The sequence below is a fragment of the Panulirus ornatus genome, chromosome 59 (genome assembly GCF_036320965.1).
Source record: "Panulirus ornatus isolate Po-2019 chromosome 59, ASM3632096v1, whole genome shotgun sequence".
Classification (NCBI taxonomy): Eukaryota; Metazoa; Arthropoda; class Malacostraca; order Decapoda; family Palinuridae; genus Panulirus; species Panulirus ornatus.
In genome coordinates, this window is record NC_092282.1 from 5,599,927 (window position 1) to 5,624,650 (window position 24,724).

The window sequence follows — 24,724 nt, forward strand, 5'->3', positions numbered from 1 at the left end:
TGTCTTAAAGAGTCGTACGTCGTCTTTAAAGGTCGTGCCATCTACCTCAAGGGTCACAGTCGTCTTCATGGGTCGGATTAGTCGTCCTCCTGAAGGGTCGTAACGTCGTGCTCAAGGGTCGTCCAGTCGTCCTCCAGGGTCGTACGCTCGTCCTCAACGGGTTAAATCTAACCATCGTCTTCAAAGGTGAGAAAGTCGTCTCTATGGGTCGGATAGTCGTCCTCCTGAAGAGTCGTAGTACCCGTCGTCCTCAAGGGTCGTCCAGTCGTCCTCCAGGATCGTACGCTCGTCCTCAATGGGTTGAATCCTACAGAGGATTGGAACATCAGTCGCTGACTGCTTGCTTCGCCAGCGAGGGAGTTGCGGGTAGAGCGTTAGGCCAGCTGATGAGGGGGTTTGCATTCTTAGTTATTCATTGGTTCAAGGTTTTCTTGTGTCTAATTTGTTGGTTGCTGCGGTGCGCGCAGCTGCAGGTCCTCCTTCCGGTAGCACCGCGTCTTTAGAGGGTCAGCTGCTGCTCCTGCTGGTGCTGGTGGTGTTGCTGCTGCTGCTTTTAATGGTTGTTGGTGAGTCGGGGGCAGAGCTAAGGGAGACGTGTGTTTGTAACGAGCCAGGGAAGGAAGGTGGGTGGGTTGGTTGGTGGGTGGAAGGGTGAAGCAGAGAGAGAGAGAGAGAGAGAGAGAGAGAGAGAGAGAGAGAGTGAGAGAGTGTGTGTGTGTGTGTGTGTGTATGTGTGTGTGTACGTGTGTCTGTGTGTGTGTATGCTCGTTTTCATTGTTGTAGTTGCACCGTGAGCATGAATGGTTATGTTATATGCAGAGGCGACGTCTCTCTGTACTGTTGTAGTGATGGGAACCTTCCACAGTGTTAGATGGGAAAGCTTGCTTAACTCTTGCGATTCAGAGAGAGAAAAGGAATATCATTTTTTAAGCAAATTTACTCTTTTATCTATTCACAATCTTCTCTATAGTCTACCTCAGAATCTTTGAATCTTCAAGATGCTTCCCCACGCAAGTTATTGACACACAATCTTCTGTATATTTCACCTCAGAATCTTTGAATCTTCAAGATACTTCCCCACGCAAGTTATTGACACACAATCTTCTGTATATTTCACCTCAGAATCTTTGAATCTTCAAGATGCTTCCCCATGCAAGTTATTGACACACAATCTTCTCTATATTTCACCTCAGAATCTTTGAATCTTCAAGATACTTCCCCACGCAAGTTATTGACACACAATCTTCTGTATATTTCACCTCAGAATCTTTGAATCTTCAAGATGCTTTCCCACGCAGGTTGCCTGCTCCCTTATACCGGAAAAAGGTCATTGAGCCACAAGTTTCCGCAGTTTGAGGGCGAGCCACCTGCAACGTGCACCGCGTCTGGGAGTGTCACAGCACCTGCATTACCTGTGTTAATTGTAATGATTAGGAAAGCAATTACCTCCATTAATTTTTCTTCTCTTCTGATCACTGTAACCAATGAAGATTATATATATATATATATTTGTATAAAGTCGAGGACGTCTGTTTATTTATCTGGCACTAATGTATGTATGATCTATGTATCTTATATATATATATATATATATATATATATATATATATATATATATATATATATATATATATATATATATAATAATGAAAATAAACAATAAGATTTGCACAAGTTATTCTATATAGTTAGGATGACATATCTTTTTTAACTCTGTGTTCCTCTGTTGCTTCCTATTCATTTCGGATCCATCATTTAAAATTCATCGAGAAAAATGGATGAGGTTCCCCTCCCTTTGCACTAACAAAGAACACGATTGCTTATCAATACATGCTTTAAATAGAGCCTCTAGAATTTCGTATCGCAATTAATTTACAAGAGACTATTAATCTTATTTGTTAAGTTAAAAAAAGAAAATACCGTCTGTGACAGATCTGCAATATGTATGATGCTGGTGGACACGGAGCCATAACACACATATCCACATGTCCAATATACATAACACACATATCCACATGTCCAATATACATAACACGGTTATGAGAACTGAGGAGGAACCAGCTTACCATCTCGTGGTAGACCGTGTTTGAAGGAAGAGACGGTCATTAATTTAAGTATTGTGTTAATGAAGTGCGTTGAAGGAAGAGACAGTCATTGTGATAATGATGTGCGAGGAGGAGGAGGGCGAGGAGGAGGGAGTCTCTATGCGTTGAGCATTGTAAATATGACCTCAACTGTCCTTATTTACTAAGTAGTAATATAGGGTTATCTCTTCTTTTTTTTTCAGTATATCTAAACATTTTCCAAATTGTTAAATATTATGGATTATGTTTTAGTAGATGGATGTACTCTTCTCAGAGTTATTGTTTCCATCCACGTTTCCCCCCCTCTTACATTTTGTCGTCTTCGCTTTGTCTTACCAGACGAAATTTCTTCTTTGTCTCGTACCTTAATGTTAATATTCTTTGAGAACATTGCTTTTCCTCCTTGGGCTTTACGAAGAGAGTCTCATCTTTTTTTCTCTGTCTCCAATCCCAATCTTCTCCAGGGCGCTTCGTGGATGAGCCTTGCCCTTCCCGTACACCTCGCTGTCTTTAACTGTGTCTCTCTTGAACTCTCTTCCTCGAGTCAAGACTATACCCAGAACCCAAACACGTAGAAAAGTATGTGTGTGTGTGTGTGTGTGTGTGTGTGTGTGTGTGTGTATAAGTCATCGACTGCACACACCTCTTAGATCAATGGCCGGTGCATTAGACTTCTATCCTCTTGTTCATGATATTCCAGACTTCTATCCTCTTGTCCATAATGCTCTAGGCTTCTATCCTTACCTCCATGATGCTCGAAACTTCTCTATCCATCATGCCCATGATGCAACGAGATGCTGAATGCACTAAGCTCTGAATTCGCAAGTCTGTGTGGTTCAGGATTCCTCCACGGCCTGTATTATCTTCACGTAATGACTAACATGATTCTTATGCACCAAAATTTGGAGGGAGAAAAAAAAGAATTATGAAGGGTCTCATTCAGCCAGGTTTACCATGCTACTTTTTTATGTGACCAAGTCAGTGGTTTGATTTTGTTCTCAAGTTCGTAAGCTTAGACAAAGAACTGCCTTTTTACCATTTCACTGCCCGTTTATCAGCAATGGAGTATGACAATGGAAAGTCATCTGGTGATCTTGAAACGGGTCTTTGCATCTCAACTTGCAAAATACCACTGCGTCTCTAGGCTCTCCCAGTTACTCTTATATCTTCTCGAAGATAGATGAAATGCAAAATGGGCCAAGTCCTGCCTCACGTACCATAGGACGTGGCTGGTGGGTGAATATCGAGGAGGTAAGTCAACGGTAATAGATGTCGAACTCGATTGAAAATAACTTGATGGACATGCATGAAATTTTCAGGCGGTAATCTTAGAGAAATGTTATGAAAACCCACAAGACAACGATGTGTTTGGGCAGATGTATACATGTACGTATGTGCGGATGTTTGCTATTGGATGTGATGGTGATTAAAAGCTGCTAGATGTCGTTAAACTGGGGTAATCAAGGTGTCTAGTTCGAGGAACGTTTCCGGGAGGTGGCAGAGAAAAGGAGACGACTTGTAGAATATTCAATGAGATGTGTGGGAGAAACATGTAGTCGAACATGACTCAAAGAACACTGAGATGAGACATGATAGGATTGGGGGATAAGCTGAAGGAACTTGATTTAGACGTCGCTCGAAGAACTAGAAGGGGGAACTTGAAGGGAAGGGGAACTTAACTGGAAGGGGGAACTTGAAAGAAAGAGGAACTTAACTTGAAGGGGGCACTTGACGTGAGGAGGAGGAGGAAGAGGAAGAAGAGAATGTAACTGAGGTCGCACGCGAGAACCACAAGGAAAACGTAGTGAAGACAGTCATGAGGTGGCACGTCAGGTCGGGAAGATAACGAGAGGGACGTGAATGTGGAGGAGGAGGAGGTGGCGGCAGTCCTGCTCAACGTGAAGTAAAGAGCGTGTGGACGGTCAGGTACAACAGACGTGGCCCACAGCACGAAAGCTGAGTTCAGAGGGGCGGGGCGGGGGGACACACAAGGAGGAGCCACTGTGATGGAAGATTGTGGGAATCCAGCAGCAGCAGCAGCAACAGCACTAGAAACATGACTCTGAAAATCAGTCATGGAGTGAAGAAAATAAATCTATTTTCATAACTACCGAACAATCAATTCCCATGATATAGTCCTTCCTTTACCTAAGACCGACCTTTTCTTTTCTTTTTTCAAAGGCTCCTGCAGCCCAAGGCTGCGCTACATCCAGTAGCGGGGAAATGTAGACTCGTGTAGAAGTTGACGAGACTGTATTCCTAAAGATACAGCCACGCCATAGGGGGAGGTTTCACTCGCTGTGTAACCTCGAGCCGGTAGAGTCCGGTAGCACTGTGAAAGTGAATAATAACCGATAACATAATCACTCGAAGGCTGATTGTGGCCATGTCTGTCGCGAACTCGAGATAGGAAGATGCTAAGTGCTAGAAATGATGGCGAAAGAAAATACCTCGGAGAACAAAAATATCCTTTTGGCAATGCGTTCACTTCTTTCTAACCATTATATAAGTTACAGCGTTAGATACGGGTTAGTATGATCACCCAAACAAGCGGTATGGTAGTTCATACACTCAAGTCTGTAATGGGGCAGTTCCTGCTGTTTGTTTCCCAGTGAACTGATAAACGAACTTTACCGAGGGTCGGTCTGGAGTGGATCATATGTAACCCTGCCTTCCAGCTAAGGCAATGGGTTGTATGTGACAAGTCTCGCTGTTCCACAGTCACTCACTGACTCTTCTTGTAAAAGCACTGATGATATAAGCCTATTAGGCTCTGACTGGTGAATTTTAGTGACAAGATAATCCCCCTCTTCCAGCAAGCATTCTCTATCCAGAGTAGTAATCCCCTCTCCACCATACAAAATCCCTCTCGACGTCCCTAATCCCCTCTTTCGACTAAAGAAATCCCTCTCGACTTCCCTTGTTTATCCTTACAGCAATTTTGATCAATCCCCTTCCACAATTTTCCTTCTTTTTTCTGAAGGATACATAACCACACGGTTTCTAAAGAACACGTAACCAATTGGTTTCTGAAGGATACATAACCACAGGGTTATACAGAACACATAACCAGATGGTTTCTGAAGGATACATAACCACACGGTTTCTAAAGAACACGTAACCAATTGGTTTCTGAAGGATACATAACCACACGGTTTCTACAGAACACATAACCAGATGGTTTCTGAAGGATACATAACCACACGGTTTCTACAGAACACGTAACCACACGGTTTCTACAGAACACATAACCAGATGGTTTCTGAAGGATACATAACCACACGGTTTCTAAAGAACACGTAACCAATTGGTTTCTGAAGGATACATAACCACACGGTTTCTAAAGAACACGTAACCACACGGTTTCTAAAGAACACGTAACCAATTGGTTTCTGAAGGATACATAACCACAGGGTTATACAGAACACATAACCAGATGGTTTCTGAAGGATACATAACCACACGGTTTCTAAAGAACACGTAACCAATTGGTTTCTGAAGGATACATAACCACAGGGTTATACAGAACACATAACCAGATGGTTTCTGAAGGATACATAACCACACGGTTTCTACAGAACACATAACCAGATGGTTTCTGAAGGATACATAACCACACGGTTTCTACAGAACACATAACCAGATGGTTTCTGAAGGATACATAACCACACGGTTTCTAAAGAACACGTAACCACACGGTTTCTACAGAACACATAACCAGATGGTTTCTGAAGGATACATAACCACACGGTTTCTACAGAACACATAACCAGATGGTTTCTGAAGGATACATAACCACACGGTTTCTACAGAACACATAACCAGATGGTTTCTGAAGGATACATAACCACACGGTTTCTACAGAACACATAACCAGATGGTTTCTGAAGGATACATAACCACACGGTTTCTACAGAACACATAACCAGATGGTTTCTGAAGGATACATAACCACACGGTTTCTAAAGAACACGTAACCAATTGGTTTCTGAAGGATACATAACCACACGGTTTCTACAGAACACATAACCAGATGGTTTCTGAAGGATACATAACCACAGGGTTATACAGAACACATAACCAGATGGTTTCTGAAGGATACATAACCACAGGGTTATACAGAACACATAACCAGATGGTTTCTGAAGGATACATAACCACACGGTTTCTACAGAACACATAACCAGATGGTTTCTGAAGGATACATAACCACACGGTTTCTACAGAACACATAACCAGATGGTTTCTGAAGGATACATAACCACAGGGTTATACAGAACACATAACCAGATGGTTTCTGAAGGATACATAACCACACGGTTTCTAAAGAACACGTAACCACACGGTTTCTACAGAACACATAACCAGATGGTTTCTGAAGGATACATAACCACAGGGTTATACAGAACACATAACCAGATGGTTTCTGAAGGATACATAACCACAGGGTTATACAGAACACATAACCAGATGGTTTCTGAAGGATACATAACCACAGGGTTATACAGAACACATAACCAGATGGTTTCTGAAGGATACATAACCACAGGGTTATACAGAACACATAACCAGATGGTTTCTGAAGGATACATAACCACACGGTTTCTAAAGAACACGTAACCAATTGGTTTCTGAAGGATACATAACCACACGGTTTCTAAAGAACACGTAACCACACGGTTTCTACAGAACACATAACCAGATGGTTTCTGAAGGATACATAACCACAGGGTTATACAGAACACATAACCAGATGGTTTCTGAAGGATACATAACCACACGGTTTCTACAGAACACGTAACCACACGGTTTCTACAGAACACATAACCAGATGGTTTCTGAAGGATACATAACCACAGGGTTATACAGAACACATAACCAGATGGTTTCTGAAGGATACATAACCACACGGTTTCTACAGAACACATAACCAGATGGTTTCTGAAGGATACATAACCACACGGTTTCTAAAGAACACGTAACCAATTGGTTTCTGAAGGATACATAACCACACGGTTTCTACAGAACACATAACCAGATGGTTTCTGAAGGATACATAACCACACGGTTTCTAAAGAACACGTAACCAATTGGTTTCTGAAGGATACATAACCACACGGTTTCTAAAGAACACGTAACCACACGGTTTCTACAGAACACATAACCAGATGGTTTCTGAAGGATACATAACCACACGGTTTCTAAAGAACACGTAACCACACGGTTTCTAAAGAACACGTAACCACACGGTTTCTAAAGAACACGTAACCAATTGGTTTCTGAAGGATACATAACCACAGGGTTATACAGAACACATAACCAGATGGTTTCTGAAGGATACATAACCACACGGTTTCTACAGAACACATAACCAGATGGTTTCTGAAGGATACATAACCACACGGTTTCTACAGAACACATAACCAGATGGTTTCTGAAGGATACATAACCACACGGTTTCTACAGAACACATAACCAGATGGTTTCTGAAGGATACATAACCACACGGTTTCTACAGAACACATAACCAGATGGTTTCTGAAGGATACATAACCACAGGGTTATACAGAACACATAACCAGATGGTTTCTGAAGGATACATAACCACACGGTTTCTAAAGAACACGTAACCAATTGGTTTCTGAAGGATACATAACCACACGGTTTCTACAGAACACATAACCAGATGGTTTCTGAAGGATACATAACCACACGGTTTCTACAGAACACATAACCAGATGGTTTCTGAAGGATACATAACCACACGGTTTCTACAGAACACATAACCAGATGGTTTCTGAAGGATACATAACCACACGGTTTCTAAAGAACACGTAACCAATTGGTTTCTGAAGGATACATAACCACACGGTTTCTAAAGAACACGTAACCACACGGTTTCTACAGAACACATAACCAGATGGTTTCTGAAGGATACATAACCACAGGGTTATACAGAACACATAACCAGATGGTTTCTGAAGGATACATAACCACACGGTTTCTAAAGAACACGTAACCACACGGTTTCTACAGAACACATAACCAGATGGTTTCTGAAGGATACATAACCACACGGTTTCTACAGAACACGTAACCACACGGTTTCTACAGAACACATAACCAGATGGTTTCTGAAGGATACATAACCACACGGTTTCTACAGAACACGTAACCACACGGTTTCTACAGAACACATAACCACATGGTTTCTACAGAACACATAACCACACGGTTTCTAAAGAACACGTAACCAATTGGTTTCTGAAGGATACATAACCACACCGTTTCTACAGAACACAACCAGATGGTTTCTGAAGGATACATAACCACAGGGTTATACAGAACACATAACCAGATGGTTTCTGAAGGATACATAACCACACGGTTTCTACAGAACACGTAACCACACGGTTTCTACAGAACACATAACCAGATGGTTTCTGAAGGATACATAACCACACGATACCAGCAGGACACAAACCTACACCATTTCTGAAGAAGAACACATAACCACACGTTTTCTGCTGCTGGACACATAAACCAGACGGTATCTGAAAGACACATAACCACACCACCTTTTCGTTTAGTGCACATAACTACACGATTTTTGCCGAGCACATTAACCATATGGCATCTTCATAGAAGGTTTACTAAATGCCATTTGAATATCTGCCATATGATCGAGCAGTATGAACCGGGGCATTTAAAAAGCGAAGAGATTTCGTCATAAGAGTCAAGTAACCATTAGGTCACATCAAAGGCAAATGAGGAAGACCCCTGAGCACACGGTAGTAGGAAATGCATTATGAAAAGATGAGGACGAGAACTGGGAAATAGGGAAGAAAATTGGGATGGCCAAGGAAGTCTTCGAAATTGGGATGGCCAAGGAAGTCTCCGAAATCATTCGGCCACACGGATGAGAAATGACTTACAGGGAGTCCAAAAAAAAAAAAAAAAAAAGAAAAGTGGTTCCCAATGAATGAGAAATGGTCAAGTAGTATTGACCGCTAGGCCCCCCCACTGAAGAGAAATAATAAATCCAAAACGTATTCACCGCTAAGGTCACACTAGGGAAAAAAAATAATATGGCTATGAGGATGACACTGGCTAAAAAGAATGGCCAAGATCGACCCATTGAAAAGGCAACGTCCGAGAATTAACTGCCAGACTTCGTAATGAAAAAATGGGGACGGCTAATAAACTGACGAGGAGTTTAAGGAGCCTAAGGTACGAAACACGTCAGGATGACGAAATACACGAAAGAAAATGGGGAAATGAGCTACGTTAGGCAGCAAAATAGAGGAAAAAAAGGGACTGATGGATTGAATCTCCGTGGTGTATAGCGGTTAGCTTTGCTGATTGTGATGCATTCACGGGCCGCCCAGGGTCGAGAGCATAGGTTCGAATCCTGGATGCGGCGGTCAGTCCACAGTCAACCTAGCTGTTCATCCTCCCATGAGGATTGGTTGATAAACTGGGTACCTGACTTAGGCTAGAATATATATATATATATATATATATATATATATATATATATATATATATATATATATATATATATATATCGTTAACGAGATGACCTTGATTAGGGCATTCGTGCTGCCCTCGCCTTCTCAAAAGCATTAAAAAAAAACCCCGGCATAGATAAAGAAAGATAAAACTGAAATTGATCTGTACGGACTGTGAATGATAAGGAATGGATGAGGTGGATTAACGACACGAAGAATCAAGGTATATGAGAAAACTGACGTTAACAATGGGGAAGATGCATAATAGATGACTCTGGGGTGACAAGTTATAGCCCAATTATTCCTTAATGTGTGGCATGTAATTGCAAAACCACGTGAGGTACATCATATACCAAATACAAAAATTGCTTTACAACACACGAAGTCAAGCGATACAGAAAATTACAGCGCGTCGTAAATACAGCCCGCCGACAAGAGCCAGATGAAACAGAATGGGATAAAATTTTAAAATAAGGAGACGAGATAATTAGACCAGACCGGCAAAGACTACAGATCTCTAATGTCATCTCAGATAGAATTTGGTATGACTAGAAAACGCGTCTTCCGCCGTAAAAGAAAAAGAGAAAAGGAAGAAAAAGATATATTGAATCTATTTCTTAGACAAAACATCACCACCATCTGAAAGCCCAAGCTGATTCACCAATTAAAGTTAAATGTCATTTGATTTTTTGTGTGTGTGATGTTTAGGTCCACACACACGCACACACACATACATACACACACACACACACACACACACACACACACACACACGCCAGCCTACGCCAGGTACCCATTTTATCGACCAGCCCCAAGGGGAGGATGAACACCTGGGTTGGGTGGGAGGGGGACAACAGCCGCGGCGAAGATTCGAACCCAGTCATGTCCAAACTTAGGCTGGCCCGGGCTGACTTATGGTCGGTAACGCTAACCACTACATCACGAAATGTATGTGTGTATGTGTGTGTGTATGTGTGTGTGTCATACGCTGTACTGACACCACGGTGACAAGACCCACCTAATCTAATGACACCTTCGGGTTCCGGTGTGTTCTTATATGACAGGTTTCTTCGGCTGACACACAACTACGACTAATCAATTGTTCGGTGCAGCTCTGGGCGATCAGCTGGTGATGTAAGATCAAATGCTTGGTACTTACCTTGTCATCTTTCTCGTGAACCTCTTATTACTGATGATGCTATCCCGCGTATAAAGTGTTTCCTTTTTCTCTTGAGAAACTGGAAAGTGGAAAAGATAATTGGTTAGAATACGTCGAATAATATGAATATACTTTTCTCGTTCCTCTAGAGCATGTCATTGGTATTTGATAATGAGGTTAAGCATCATTTAGTTTCTCATTTATCAGACTGACGAAATTCTCCTATGCTGTTTAGTATCAGAGATGCACGCCTGATTACTATTATAAAAGGGGTTCTAGTTGGTGTATTTTAGTGTACTGACGATTCTATCTGGTATGGTAATGACGAGTGGCGCGTTGATCCACTTGGACTTTGAAAATCTACACATTCGATTCGTCTATCTCTTCACACTCTTCTTTTGATGACTCCCCACCCATGAGAAAATAAATTATGGCATCTTAATTCCTTACGTAGGATAAAGCCCTTCGAATAATCTCGCCTGATACAGCGAGCCATTTCGAACACCTACCCATTGCCAAGACTGTCCCAAAACACACGTCATTGAAAAAAGAAAAAAAAAAGATATCACATTCTCATTACCCATTAGATTCTAACCAGCCATTTTGAATACCATTATATATAACAAAGAAATAATGCTGTTCAGGTCATTTAGCAGGTCGAAATGCCTAGCCAGCTGGAGTGTCAGACAACTGATTCTCACCCTGAATCAGACTGATTCAGGGTCTATCCCTCTGAACCAGACTGAATACTTCAACAGACATACTGCATGCATAGTCGCTGTCTTACGACACCTAACCAGCATTCAAGAGCGAGTCGAAGCAAATTTCAAACATTCTGAGTTGCAAGAACGTGAACACCGATCGTTTCAGTTTCATCAGCTCCTCCCTCCCCAATTATCGACCTACCGAAACACCAGACGGTCTAAACAGGGAGCCATATCGACCTACACACACACACACACACACACATCGCAGATATGAACCCTCGTAGAAATGAAGCAGATCCGAGACGAAGCCGTTGTTTCGAACGCCTAGATTCGTGGAGGAAAATGGTCTACTGTTGCTACCAAAGATCTTGCTAAAATCAAGCTTTTATTTTGAGCTGTTGCAAGACATTTCACTTGAACCATTTGTGAGGAATGACGAAGTAGGGAGTGATAAAGATTATTGATTGTGAGATGTGTCATACTTTCCCCTGCGTTGTGGCCGGAAATCAACTCTTAAAGGATCGTGAAATTGTCCGATGTAAATAAATCTTCTTGAGTTTGTTTTTACCGAGATTTATTTGCGTTTTGTACGTCTTGCGTGACGGAAAAAAATTACTGCGATTATGTTGAGTTACTCAGAATATACATAACTAATATAAACTATTATAAAATCCTGAAATTAATTTCATATATATATATATATATATATATATATATATATATATATATATACGAAAGTGGACTTAACTTCAGGCCTTAAGTCGGTGGTATATAAATGCAAAATATCTATTTTCAAACAAATCAAGAATTTTATGCGCCCAATTTTTCACGATTCCTTAAACACACACACACATATATATATATATATATATATATATATATATATATATATATATATATATATATATATATATATATCTGGTTTGCAGTAGCTACTATGTTCGCAAGACGTACTACGATATTAACCCTTTACAAATAACATCACAAAAGTTACTTCAATCAGTGTAACTAAGTCACACCTTACTACTCTCGCCCTAACTCCCTTCTGGAAACGCCCTCCCCCCTCCTCGTCTCTCTCTCTCTCTCTCTCTCTCTCTCTCTCTCTCTCTCTCTCTCTCTCTCTCTCTCTCTCTTTCTGGTGACAACACGGGAGTACGGCTGAGCCACGAAGGCGTGTATTGTGACAACGAACGAGTTTGCGCGCGGGAATACATATTCAACAGGCCCTGCGCGCTCTGAGATCGCGCCTACATTGTCAACCGTCCTTAGGGCCTGATTCCTTTGTATGTGTGTGTGTGTGTGTGTGATACGTCAGTCATGATCAGTGTATGTCTGTGTGTACGTATGCGTTAGATGAGGTAGTGGAGGCGTGTATGATTACTCTATGTACATTATGGGGAGAGAGTTATCCTCTCGCGTTACCCCGTGTCTTAACCATGTATATTTACCGAGTCTTAACCTAACGTATTTTACACACATCTAGCCAATGCCAGGGACCCCATTCATCAAGAGCCACTAGAGGGGAGGATGAATGGCTGTATTAGCTGTGAGCCAGCTGCCATGTACAGGAATAAATAAATATATATATATATATATATATATATATATATATATATATATATATATATATATATATATATATATTTATACATATATATACTCCTACGAGTCCACGGGGAAAATGAAACACGATAAGTTCCCTAGTGCACTTTCGTGTAATAATCACATCATCCGGGGGAGACAAGAGAAAAATTAGTCAGTTGATATACATCGAAGAGACGAAGCTATATCAGGGTTCCGCCTGCAATAATGTACACCGCGAGTGAAAAGTCACCTTTAGCTATGCTGTATCATTGGAAATACTCTCATCATAGAACTTCTCACTCCAAAGGGTTCTATATTTCCCTGTTACTGAAAGTAGCGCACCCTTAGGCTGCAAGAACCCATTAAAAAGAAAAAAAAAAACCCTGGAGAACACGAATACTCTCACAGGAAATTGATCCTGGTGGTCGGTCATTTCAGATGTGAAAAAAAACCCAGAGGGATGCAGATATTAACAAACTGTTTGTGTCCTTTCGAGTCTGTTCTTGAGAGTGAAGATTACACACAGGAGAGAGACACACCTGCCAACTTTACATCCACGGAGACGCATATGAAGATAGTCGTGGACTCGAAGCTACATATTTATCAAGCATTTGTTTCTAACCATATTGTTGTTTTTTCAACCCCTCCTGTTGGTAAAGCATCCCGTTCATTAACAGTCCTGTTGAAGGATTAGTACTTCGCCTCATTCGAAGTAAAAGGTTCACTCACGAGTTCGTAGCTATTGCTATGAGTGAAATTAGACTGAACAAGCCTTAATGAGCAGCTTAGACTGAGAGAATCAACACCTGTGATTATCTTACATACATGTGTGAAATCATCTTTAAACCTCCTTTGTCTATGCTCTCATAGGATTTGATTCTCAGCTTTGGAACCATCTTAATAGTTCACTGCTTTATATATTCCATCATACATTGTCTTTTCTCAAGTATAATGGCTAAACCTGTACGTTGTATTGAAAGCAGAAACAATCTATCGAGTTGTAAACAACGAATCAAATGCGCTGTCTATGAATTCACGAATTTTTTTTAGACTTTTTAACAGTTTCTTTGCGAGTATATATATATATATATATATATATATATATATATATATATATATATATATATATAGTGTGTGTGTGTGTGATCTGCCAAGGGTCTCTGGCAGATAGGTACGCTCTGGCAACACTGTCTGGCTGGTCATCAAGGAACACGGCCCGAAACTTGGGTTGGCCGCCTGCCAGACCTTCTCTTAACTATGTACCGTATCCAAGTTGTGCCCCCCTCCCCCCCTTCTAATGGCCGCGTTTCCCACCCCCCCTTTTCTTCTACAACAGTCTATTGACAATCGGAATTTTTGGTGCAGAGAACCCATCCCTCTTTTTCGAGGACAGATGGCCTTTTTTTTTTTTTTAAAGCATTTTGAAAAAAAAAAGGGTTTTAATACCATTATATGTTTTTTGCGAGTCTCTAATTCTCCTTCTGGGGTACTTTCTATAATCCTTTTTAGTGTATTTCGGAAATGCTCTGTTACCTACGTCACCGTTTTCTTCTGGATGAAATACGTAAATATATTTTATGAAGGACTCCAAGACACATCTTCTTCCCATCATCGACACTTGAATCAAAAATGAATATTTTTGACGGCCTTCCATCGGATCAGTCTTGAGACAAGGCCACATAATGCCAATTTTCGTGGTACTGGCCTAAAGTAAGTTTTCTCAAACCATTGTTCAAGAAAAAGTTTGTATCTAAGTTAGTGTGACTACGAGGTTTCACTTGCTGTAGAATACCCTTACATACTTGTGGTTCTCTCTACGTTATTGTAGTTGTATTGGCGATATGATGACAAGATTCTCCCATTGGGATAAAAGGTATATTGTCTTCTGAAGTTTTCTCGAGTGTGTGTAACCCATATTCACGACGTTTTCTTGAGTGTGTTGCAGGCAACACCCGCGACGTTTTCTTCTCCGAACTTCCCCCGCGCGACGTTTTCCTTGGGGTGTAGACTTCGCCTCGTTTTCTTGAGGGTATTGCAGGCCACACCCGCGCCGTTTATTTGACGGAGACGTGGTCCGCACGAGAAGCGTTTTCTTTATCATTATGGTCCACACGCGCGACGTTTTCTTGATAGTGTTACAGGCTACACCCGCGACGTTTTCGACAGCGATTTAGCCCCAACCCGCAGCGTTTTCTTGAGTGTTGTGGTCCACACACACACACAAGCCGTTTTCTTGCCAGGGTTTTATGGCAACTCCCGCGACATTTTCTTGAGTGTGTCTTAGGAAAGGTATCTAAGCAATTTTGCTATTTTGGTCTTGATGACGTCATTTTCTTTATGTCCAGAGGATGTTTTCTTGAAGATGTTCTGTGCCATGATTTTCTTGTTTCTTTTTGTGTTGGAGCGATTTTTTTTAATATCGTCTTGACAGATTTTCTTCACACCATGCGCGACATTTATGACCCATATCATCCAGATGCATTTCGTCTGGTGCTGGTTTTAGCATGTACTTCCCCCTCGACATCAGTCGAGTATCACACTTATGTCGATTTCTTGTCGAATCTATTCTCTCATAGGCTGGTTAATATGGCGTTTTTCCCTATGGTAATTCGGTCAAAAAAATTTTTTGGCAAATTTTTTTTTGACAGTTTTAGTAAGATGTTTAATTAAGAAAGAGTCGTAGATTATACAAAGAAATATTCTTAAGTATGTCTGCTTTTCAAAAATTATTTACAGCGACGTTTTTAAGACTTACACTTAAGTACCAATTTTGACAACTTCATTCTCCACACATATTCGTCAATGAAAGATCCATTCTTCTTTCAGAGACTCAAAGACGCCAACTGTGCGTAAATTACGTCCTCTCAAAAACCTGCGCGTGAATGAATGATTTCTTCCATCTCCAACAGTTTCAAAACCCCCTTTAATCAAAGCGCTACTGTATACTAGTCGCATTTCTGAGCGAGAGTTATACATTCCTGGCCTCTCCTCCCAACACCATCGCTGCCGTGTTCCCACGTCCCCTGCTGGTGTGGCCCACGGCCTACATAGCTGCTTCCCCCATGTCGCAAGGGAGGAGGAGGAGGAGGAGGTCGTCAGTCAGGTCAATACTTGAACAAAATGTGGAGCAGACGATGGTGTGATCATGAGGCTCCGTGAGTGACATGACGGCATGTCGTCATAGAGTCGTCGAAGTCTACCGCTACCCGGGCGATTCTGTGTTTGTTTTGATGGTGGAACCGCGGCTCCGCCTGCATCCCAGCTGGGGTGAGGGAGGGTTGTGGTGGTGGGTGGGTGGCGGGACCCCGCCCCGCCCGCCTCGATACTCCTAGCTCTCTTATCCTCCCCTCCGCCACGCCCGCCGCTGAAGGGAAATCGGAAGCCTCCCGCTTCTTCTGGGAAGGGGCTTTTGCGAAGGACAGTGCCCCGAATATTTCCACGGCTGGGCTAATTAATGGTTGTTATAGTGGGGGCGAGAGGTAACATACAGTGAACATCGGTGGCTGACATCTGAGATGGGCGAGATAAGAGCTGGGTGATCCCGGTGGAGGCGCCTGGACCAATGAGCGGCCGAGGCGGCTGATCTATGGTACGGTGGGCGGGGTCTACCGCTGGCTCCGCCCTCGACCCGTGGCCTCGACCGCCTCTAGTCCCTACCACAGTGTGCCTCTCGCTGTCCATTGGGAAGGAACTGTGTACTGCGCTGCGCTGCGCCCGTGACACTCGATTTCTGTTGTGAGCGACTGTATAAGACTGTTGCTGAGGAACTGTAGTTTGCGCACAGGGCGGCGCTGCCGTGTAGAGAGACGAGACAAGATGATAGTGTGTTGTGCCAGCTGCCAGAAACCCATCACAGGCAAGTTCCTGGTGACGGTGCTGGAGAGGACGTGGCACGCCGAGTGTGTGCGCTGTTCCGACTGCGGGTGTGCCCTCACCGACAAGTGCTTTAGCCGCGAGGGGAAGCTCTTCTGCAAGAACGACTTCTTCAGGTAAGCGTCGCGTCCCTTCTTATATATATATATATATAAAAAAAGCAAAAAAAACCCAGACCACTCCTCACCTCCCGCTTGAGCTCTCAGACCTAATACGAAATCCCGGTAGAGAAAATAACTCATGGACGGTATATACAGACAATCATCTTGGAATCAACACAGCGCTGGTGACTTCTGTAGGAGGAAGAACGGATCTCCCCAGGTCGCGATGTGAACGCTGTGTGTGTGTGTGTGTGTGTGTGTGTGTGTGTGAGGCACCGATAGTAATGACGGGTTAACTAATTGGCCTCCTACTGTATGTTTTCTACCGCGCTCGCATTTTCCACATATCTTCCTCTACTTTTCTCTCTCTCTCTCCTCACCACCACCGCCACCGCCAGGTACCTTGCCTTTGATCACACTAGCTCCCTCCGTTCCAAATATATCATTTCGTTGTCAAGTTCGGCATTCGTTATGAATATATTCTTACCGTCAGCTTATATGACACAGTTATGACTGATGTTTTATTTCTCCGTATACAGTATGCCAAATAACGTCATTTCAATATTCTTTTTTTATGGAGGTAAAAATTCATGTTTGCCAAGATAATAAATTATTCTCGGCGAAGCTAACTTTCCTCTCCTGCGCAAGTGTGTGGGTGGCGGGGCCCAGATGCACAACACACATCTGTCCCAGCATGTAATTCTACGAGAATACTGACACTGTACTGGCAGATGTGGCTGGCAATACATCGCATCTGGAGACCTGCAGAGTTCGTTTCGAGTGACAGCGAGTTGATAACACCACCTGTGTCTTCACCGCAAATGTGTTGGCTATGTGCATAATGTCATGCCAATGTTTACGAGCAAATAGATATACAGCTTTTATTGGAATCGTACAACCATGTCGTACATCTTCAGTATTGTGGGGGCGGATGAAAAGAGACTTCGATATATTCTGAATAATTTGTAAATGCCAGATGAACGACTGATCAACGGAATTTAAATGATCTCGAATTATAATTTGGGTTTAAGATTCCTTCCGCGATGAAGACAAGTAAACAGGGTTCACTTAATCAAATGTTTTCACCTGTGAATAGGACAAGATAAAATATAACAACTGTAGACTAAACGAATAGGACACGTTAAATATATTTGTAGACTAAACTACCATCAAAGAAGTTTACATCTCCCCGTGAGAGTTTACATAGATCATTATCTTTCCGTGTGGTAATTAAAAAAAAAAAGAAGAAAAGTTTCCTTGAACTACGACTTCAAAAACCCCGTTAGTTATGCAAGCCTCCATGTATGTCCTCTCCCTCTTTACACCCACCTCCTCTCTCTCCTCGGGTATACCCTCAGCGACGTATGTGTGTGTGTGTGTGTGTGTGTGTGTGTGTGTGTGTGTGTGTGTGTCAATGACGAACAGACGTAGCTGTTGTTTCCGTCTCTCGGAATGACCCGCCTGCCGACTGTTGCTGCCCCCCCACACCTCCGCACAAGGGTCGGGTGGTCGCTAGTGCTGGTGTTATCATTATTATGCCTTCACCCTCGGCTGGGGTACGACGACTTTGACTACCTGACGAGGATAAGTATAGCTTCCAGTGACGTGGTAATTCGTAACCGCGGTGACGGAAGGCTTACACCCGTCATGGAGGGAGAGGGAGAGATAGAGAGTGAGTAAGAGATCAGTAAAGAGACACAAAGACAGAGAGAGAGAAGGAAGAAAAAAGATACCTGAATGGTGAGATAATTAGCAGCGTGTGTGTGTGTGTGTGTGTGGGATGTAAAGATGTCATGCGTCGCACGGCTCCGACAGCGGAGCCGTGCCGAAGAAAGGCTCCCCGAAATAGCCATTGTTTCCGGCAGATGAACACCCGTTTATGCTAATGGTATATACACGCCACCCAGTGCAACCGACGCCGCTCCTCCTCCTCCTTCCGTGCAGGCAAAACTAGAACCTTAGAGCTACCATTATCACTCATGTCTCTGCCGACACACACGGATGCCTGGGTGTTGACCACCACGCGCTCCTCTGCCGTGCGAGTCCCAGAATGGTTTTTGGGAGGTTTATACTACAGAACTGTCTCATCTTATCCTTGATTTTATATGAATGAAAAAACAGGATTATCAGTAGAGTATTTCTATGTAGGATAAACTACATTGAAACTGTAGTAAACATTTTTTCAAATATATATCCATCTGTGTGTGTTCGTGTGTACATATGTATTCTATATTTACTGATAACCTGTGTGTGTGCGTATGTGTGTGTGTGTGTATTTGAGTGTACATATACATTTCTATATTTACTAAAAACCTGAAGTATGGTGGTTTTATAGAGAGATAAAATGCAACATAAACTCTGTGATGAAGGTGTCACCCAAATAATATAGCCGTTATTGTACAAATAAGGAAAGAGAGAGAGAGAGAGAGAGAGAGAGAGAGAGAGAGGAGGTGGGTGGATGTGATGGTCGACCGCCGTGCAGGGCGCGGTGTTACGGGAGGTCACCGCTTCATATATTAATTTACTGAAAGCCTCCGTGTGTAGCGGGTCGCCGAAAACCCCTGGCGATGATTTATGCTGGTGTGTGTGTGTGTGTGTGTGTGTGAGGCGGAGGAGGAGGAGGTGATGGTGTTCCCCCGTCGCTCCTCTAACTGCCACGCTCGCCCTATTTGATCATTTCCCTCCACATTCTTACCGTAAAGGGGGAGAGAGACACGGCCAATGTTGTTGTATATTATCGTGTTGTAAAATTGGATAACATTTGTCCCCCCCCCCCCATTTTCTTTTTTTTTTCGTCTTCCAGCGTCGTTATGTCTCTCTCTCTCTCTCTCTCTCTCTCTCTCTCTCTCTGTATCATACAGAGGCATTGTTCTTAATTGGAGAAATTTCTGACGTATTTCATTATATTTGTAAAACACTCTCTTGAAGGTTAACGTTTGATACAAGTACTCGATAGATTATTTTTTTTAATAGATTTAAAAATATTTTTTTATTTTCTCTCGTGTCATTATCATCTCTCACGAGAAGAAAGAGCCCAAGCGTTACTTTGAAATTCTGATCTTTTAAGAGAGTCGAATTTTACGCCAACTGCCCATGATATATTTTTGCACGAGAGATGGTTATACTCCGCGTCACGTGACGCATGGGGGGGGGCGGGCGGCGGGGTTATACCCGTATACCTCAGAGTATAATGTCGGCGTTAAAAAAAATGACTTTCCACTTTAACTTTTCATGTTGGGGTGTGAGCTAAGACCATTACTTCAGATACGCTTGGAAACGCCGGTAAAACTATACTGATTTTGATAAGAAAAGATATTGATAAGAAAAATATTGATAAAATATGATATATATATATATATATATATATATATATATATATATATATATATATATATACTCGGGAATAACTTGGAGTGTTACGGCGCGTAGCGGAAAATGATAGAGAGTTATGAAGGGGGTTAGGTTAGGTTAGGTTAGGTTAGGTTAGGTCAGGTCAGGTCAGGTTAGGTCAGGTTCCTTCGTCTGATCGAATTGTTCAATCACATTCAGAAGATTTCAGATCGCTGTCGGAGGGAGGGGGGTGAAATAAGATGTATAAACCGAGGTACTATTGCTATAGAGATATAGCTAGTTAATTTCAACACTAGATTATTATCAACTTTTTTTTTTTTTTTTGAATCGGAGCCATGCGTATTCTGTCGCCTCGGCGAGGCTTGTCGTCTCCGTGAACTGTGGTGATGATCCTAGAGGTAGGATATCTCTGTGGGTTATCGTCATTCTCTCGGGTTGCCATCCCCGTCGACTAACTATGAACCAGGTAGTTTGTTGCCACTGTAGACTATGGCCCGCCCTCCGCCCTTCCTCCCCGAAGATGGCTTGTTACTTCTGTGGTCTGTGGCGCGACCGCGATGTTTTGCTATCTCTTTGGTCTACATGATTACACCTCTGTGAGCCATATGGGGGTCATGGCAGTGGCTAAGTTCATCGCTTTGTATATTCATACAAAGACGTAAGGAAAACACTCAGTCCTCCCGATCATATGGCCCTATATCAGAACCCCTTCTCTTACTTCCTCCTCTCTTTCTCTCTCTCCCCATCTTCGCCCCGCCTTGTCTCCCTCACCCTAACCTTAGCCACTAGAAATGTGTCCTCCCCTAACATCTTCACCCCACACGACAAGTCTCGTCCTCTTCTTTCCCTGCGACGCCCCCCTCCGCCAATAATTTTCTCCCCTATCCTCATCCCATTGGCAATCACCCATTTCCCCTCCCCTCATTGGCCAGACTTCCCAACTCATCCATACCTCCCTCCCCACACCTCCTAACCTTCTCCCCACTACCACCACCCTCTCCCCCTCTACCAATCACCCCCGTGCCTTCCCAGATGTACGTGATCCCGTGAACTCGTGGCCCCTGATGTATAGGCTTCCGTGACACCGAATTTCGCACCTCAAGCTTGATGGCATTTTTTTTTTTTTTTGTGAAAGTTGGGGAACCTCATTGTTGACATAGTAGCAGTTCGTCCCGCTGGCTCACGATCGATCCTGAACTTGCCTCACCTAAGGTCGTGACATACCGCAATCTGAGGGTCCTTAGAAGAATGGAGAAGGAAAGAATGGCAGACGCGATCGAACGATCCACAGAAATATGGGTACAGAAAATGGACTGTTAGATTGTTGAACTACTTCGTTATTCTTCTCCGTGTTGCTAAGTCGGTTATGGCCCGGGATTTCTTTTTTTCTACGAGTTCATCAAATGAATGTAGAAAGAGTTACCGTTGCTTGGGTACTTACATAATGTCTTCCGCCGTTCGATCGTTTGGTGTTGTGGCCAGAGAATTTTAAACTACGTCTCCATTCATTGAGAGAATTGGAACGAGACAATTTGTGACTTTTGATGCGATCATTATTTTTTTTCATCCTACTGGGGTTGCGAACACGTTTACCTGTTTACCGCAAACTACCTATTGATTCGTTCTCCGATCTTGACACCAGTCACCACCACCACCTCATCGTTCCTCACCCTGTCGTATATCCATCCATCGCTCTCACGCCTACCCTTCTCACGTTCACCATCTACCATCCTCTCTTTTCCTCCCTTCTCATTAACACCTCTCGACGCTTACTTCCCCCCTCCCATAACGTGTCTTCTGACCCCTTCTTGCCTCGTCGCTACCACTAAACAGCATCATCTGCGTACATCATCACCCGCTATCGCTACTCGACAACACCGACATCCATCACCCCACACACACCCCGGTACCAGGCCTTCTCGTCACCACCCTCACCCACCCCCCTCCTCTCACCACCACACACTTCGCCCCTTCGCCACCACCATCGACCGCTACCATACACACACTCAGACCACCAACCACTCCACACACAGAGCTACCATCGCACGCCTCTCTCTCTCTCTCTCTCTCTCTCTCTCTCTCTCTCCGGCACCTGGCCTCGGGAATGCTGTCGAGTTCATTTTTCAGTCTCGCTGCTGCTGCATCACCTGTATTAATAATCAATAAAGCGCCGTAGCCCGTGAAATGCTGACTATTCATTATTCACCTCTGCACAATACTTTTCTACGTTGTGAACATGACGTTAATCTCCGGCTCGGGCGGATGACGATGTGACCATACTACTATACCACAGCGAGGGAAGGAGTGTTCAACCGCATCGGAAGAAATAGGTTTACGTGCATTAAACCACAGTAGGAGAAATCACGAGAATGGCATTAAACCACAACAAAATTACACCCAGGGGGATATGATGCTAAACCACAAGGCATGAGAATGCAATGTGGTTATATCAAACGCAACATGACAGGAAAGGCTATATAGTGCATTCTATTATACAACAACACGAATAAGGACTGGGAATACGATTTTTGAGCAATGGCATTAAAAATCATAAGCGTAAATATGAGAGTAAAAACACTGATGAATATTGTAGGCATGATAACAATAGAAAGAAAACCTTATAATCATAATATCTAAGACATTGTAAGCATAATATCTATAGAAAACATTGTAAGCATAATAACAGAAATAGAGGATGATAACAACAGTAGGAAACGTTGTAAGCATTATAACCATAAATATTGAAAAAACTGTGAGCATGATAACCACAGAAATAGAAAACATTGTAAGCATAACAGCTACAGAAAATGAAAATATTGTAAGCATAATATCCATCGAAGAAAACACTGTAAGCATAATAGCTACAGAAACTGAAAACATTGTAAGCATAATATCCATCGAAGAAAACATTGTAAGCATAATAACTACGGATAGAAAATATTGTAAACATAATAACTACAGATAGAAAACATTGTAAGCTTAAATATCCATATGAGAAAACAATGTAAGCATAACAACCCCACAGACAGAAAACACTGTAAGCATGATAAAATAGAAAACATTGCAAGCATGAATATCCATAAGAAAAATTAATGTAAGCATAATTACCATGAAAACTAGAAAGCATTGTAAGACTGGCTGCTATAGAAGAAAACATTGTTGAAATAATATTTACAAAAAAAACTTTGAGAGTCAAAGACTAGAAAACAATATTCGTACAACTGAAGATGAGTGGGAAGGAATACTTAGTAAAAGGGAAAATATGAACAGATGATAACGATGTCATAATAGAATTATATATATATATATATATATATATATATATATATATATATATATATATATATATATATATATATATATATAAGACAACATGAAATGTCAGTTTGACCATGGTTTTGATTCATAGAAATTTTTTCATACTGATATATATATATATATATATATATATATATATATATATATATATATATATATATATATATATTTTCCGACTATGTATCATAAGGGGAGCATGATAGTTCATCAGTCCTCAAGATACTGGTAATGATATCTACACTGTCTAAAATCGCACTGATCGCCGATATCTTATCGCATTACGTTACCACTACAAATAAAAACAAACCTCTGGCAGCGACACCCTGTGTATAACGAATGACGATATTCGGATCTCGATGTACTTTTCGGAGCTAATGGTATAGAGAGAGAGAGAGAGAGAGAGAGAGAGAGAGAGAGAGAGAGAGAGAGAGAGAGAGAGAGAGCAACAGGTGATCCGGTCCTCAGAAGATAACGAGTTCTTTTCTTTTTTTTATTTGAATATTCTAAATACCCCCGGAAGCTGTGTTATGGGCCTGGATGGATGTCTTGCGTCAGGGCAGAGTCGCCACAACGACTTGTGTGGGTCGTGGGGCGAGTGGGAGGTGGTGCGTGTGGTGGTGGTGGTAGGGCAGCAATCTGTGGTGGTGGTAGGGCAGCAATGCCTTCCCTTCCCTTCCCTACACCTGACCTATTACATATACTCTCTACTCACATGTGCCTTTCCAGGAGTGAACACAGCGGACAGTTTTCCATTTTTCATTAATCTTTTGTTCATTTAATGGAAGTCTTAAGTAGTTTTTCTGTATTGGAAAAAGTTCTTTATAGATTTGTGATTTGGCTGAAATGCGATGATATATTCCACGAGTGATCATTGTATATATATATATATATATATATATATATATATATATATATATATATATAAAATAGCCTGTGTGTGTGTATGTGTGTGTCAGCGCTATATCTACCAAAATTGATGGCTATAAATTTGTCACTTTTGTATGCATACCAGGGGGACCCAAGGCTGCGCTACTTC

The 24,724-nt window shown here is 42.2% G+C and overlaps 1 protein-coding gene and 1 long non-coding RNA gene across 2 annotated transcripts in view; one reads left to right on the forward strand and one right to left on the reverse strand.

Moving 5' to 3' along the window:
* Positions 1 to 770: 770 nt before the first annotated feature.
* The window catches only part of LOC139767348 (uncharacterized), an 80,216-nt gene continuing 56,262 nt past the window's right edge, over positions 771 to 24,724 (reverse strand). The window contains exons 2-3 of the long non-coding RNA XR_011717041.1: positions 10,755 to 10,833; positions 771 to 1,412 (exon numbers count right to left, since the gene is read on the reverse strand). This is a non-coding gene — a long non-coding RNA (uncharacterized lncRNA). The remainder of the gene's footprint in view (positions 1,413 to 10,754; positions 10,834 to 24,724) is intronic.
* Positions 16,694 to 24,724, forward strand: part of Lim1 (LIM homeobox 1) — a 70,248-nt gene continuing 62,217 nt past the window's right edge. Inside the window, exon 1 of the mRNA XM_071696670.1 lies at positions 16,694 to 17,034. Coding sequence (XP_071552771.1) covers positions 16,862 to 17,034 — 173 coding nt within the window. The 5' untranslated portion in view covers positions 16,694 to 16,861. The remainder of the gene's footprint in view (positions 17,035 to 24,724) is intronic.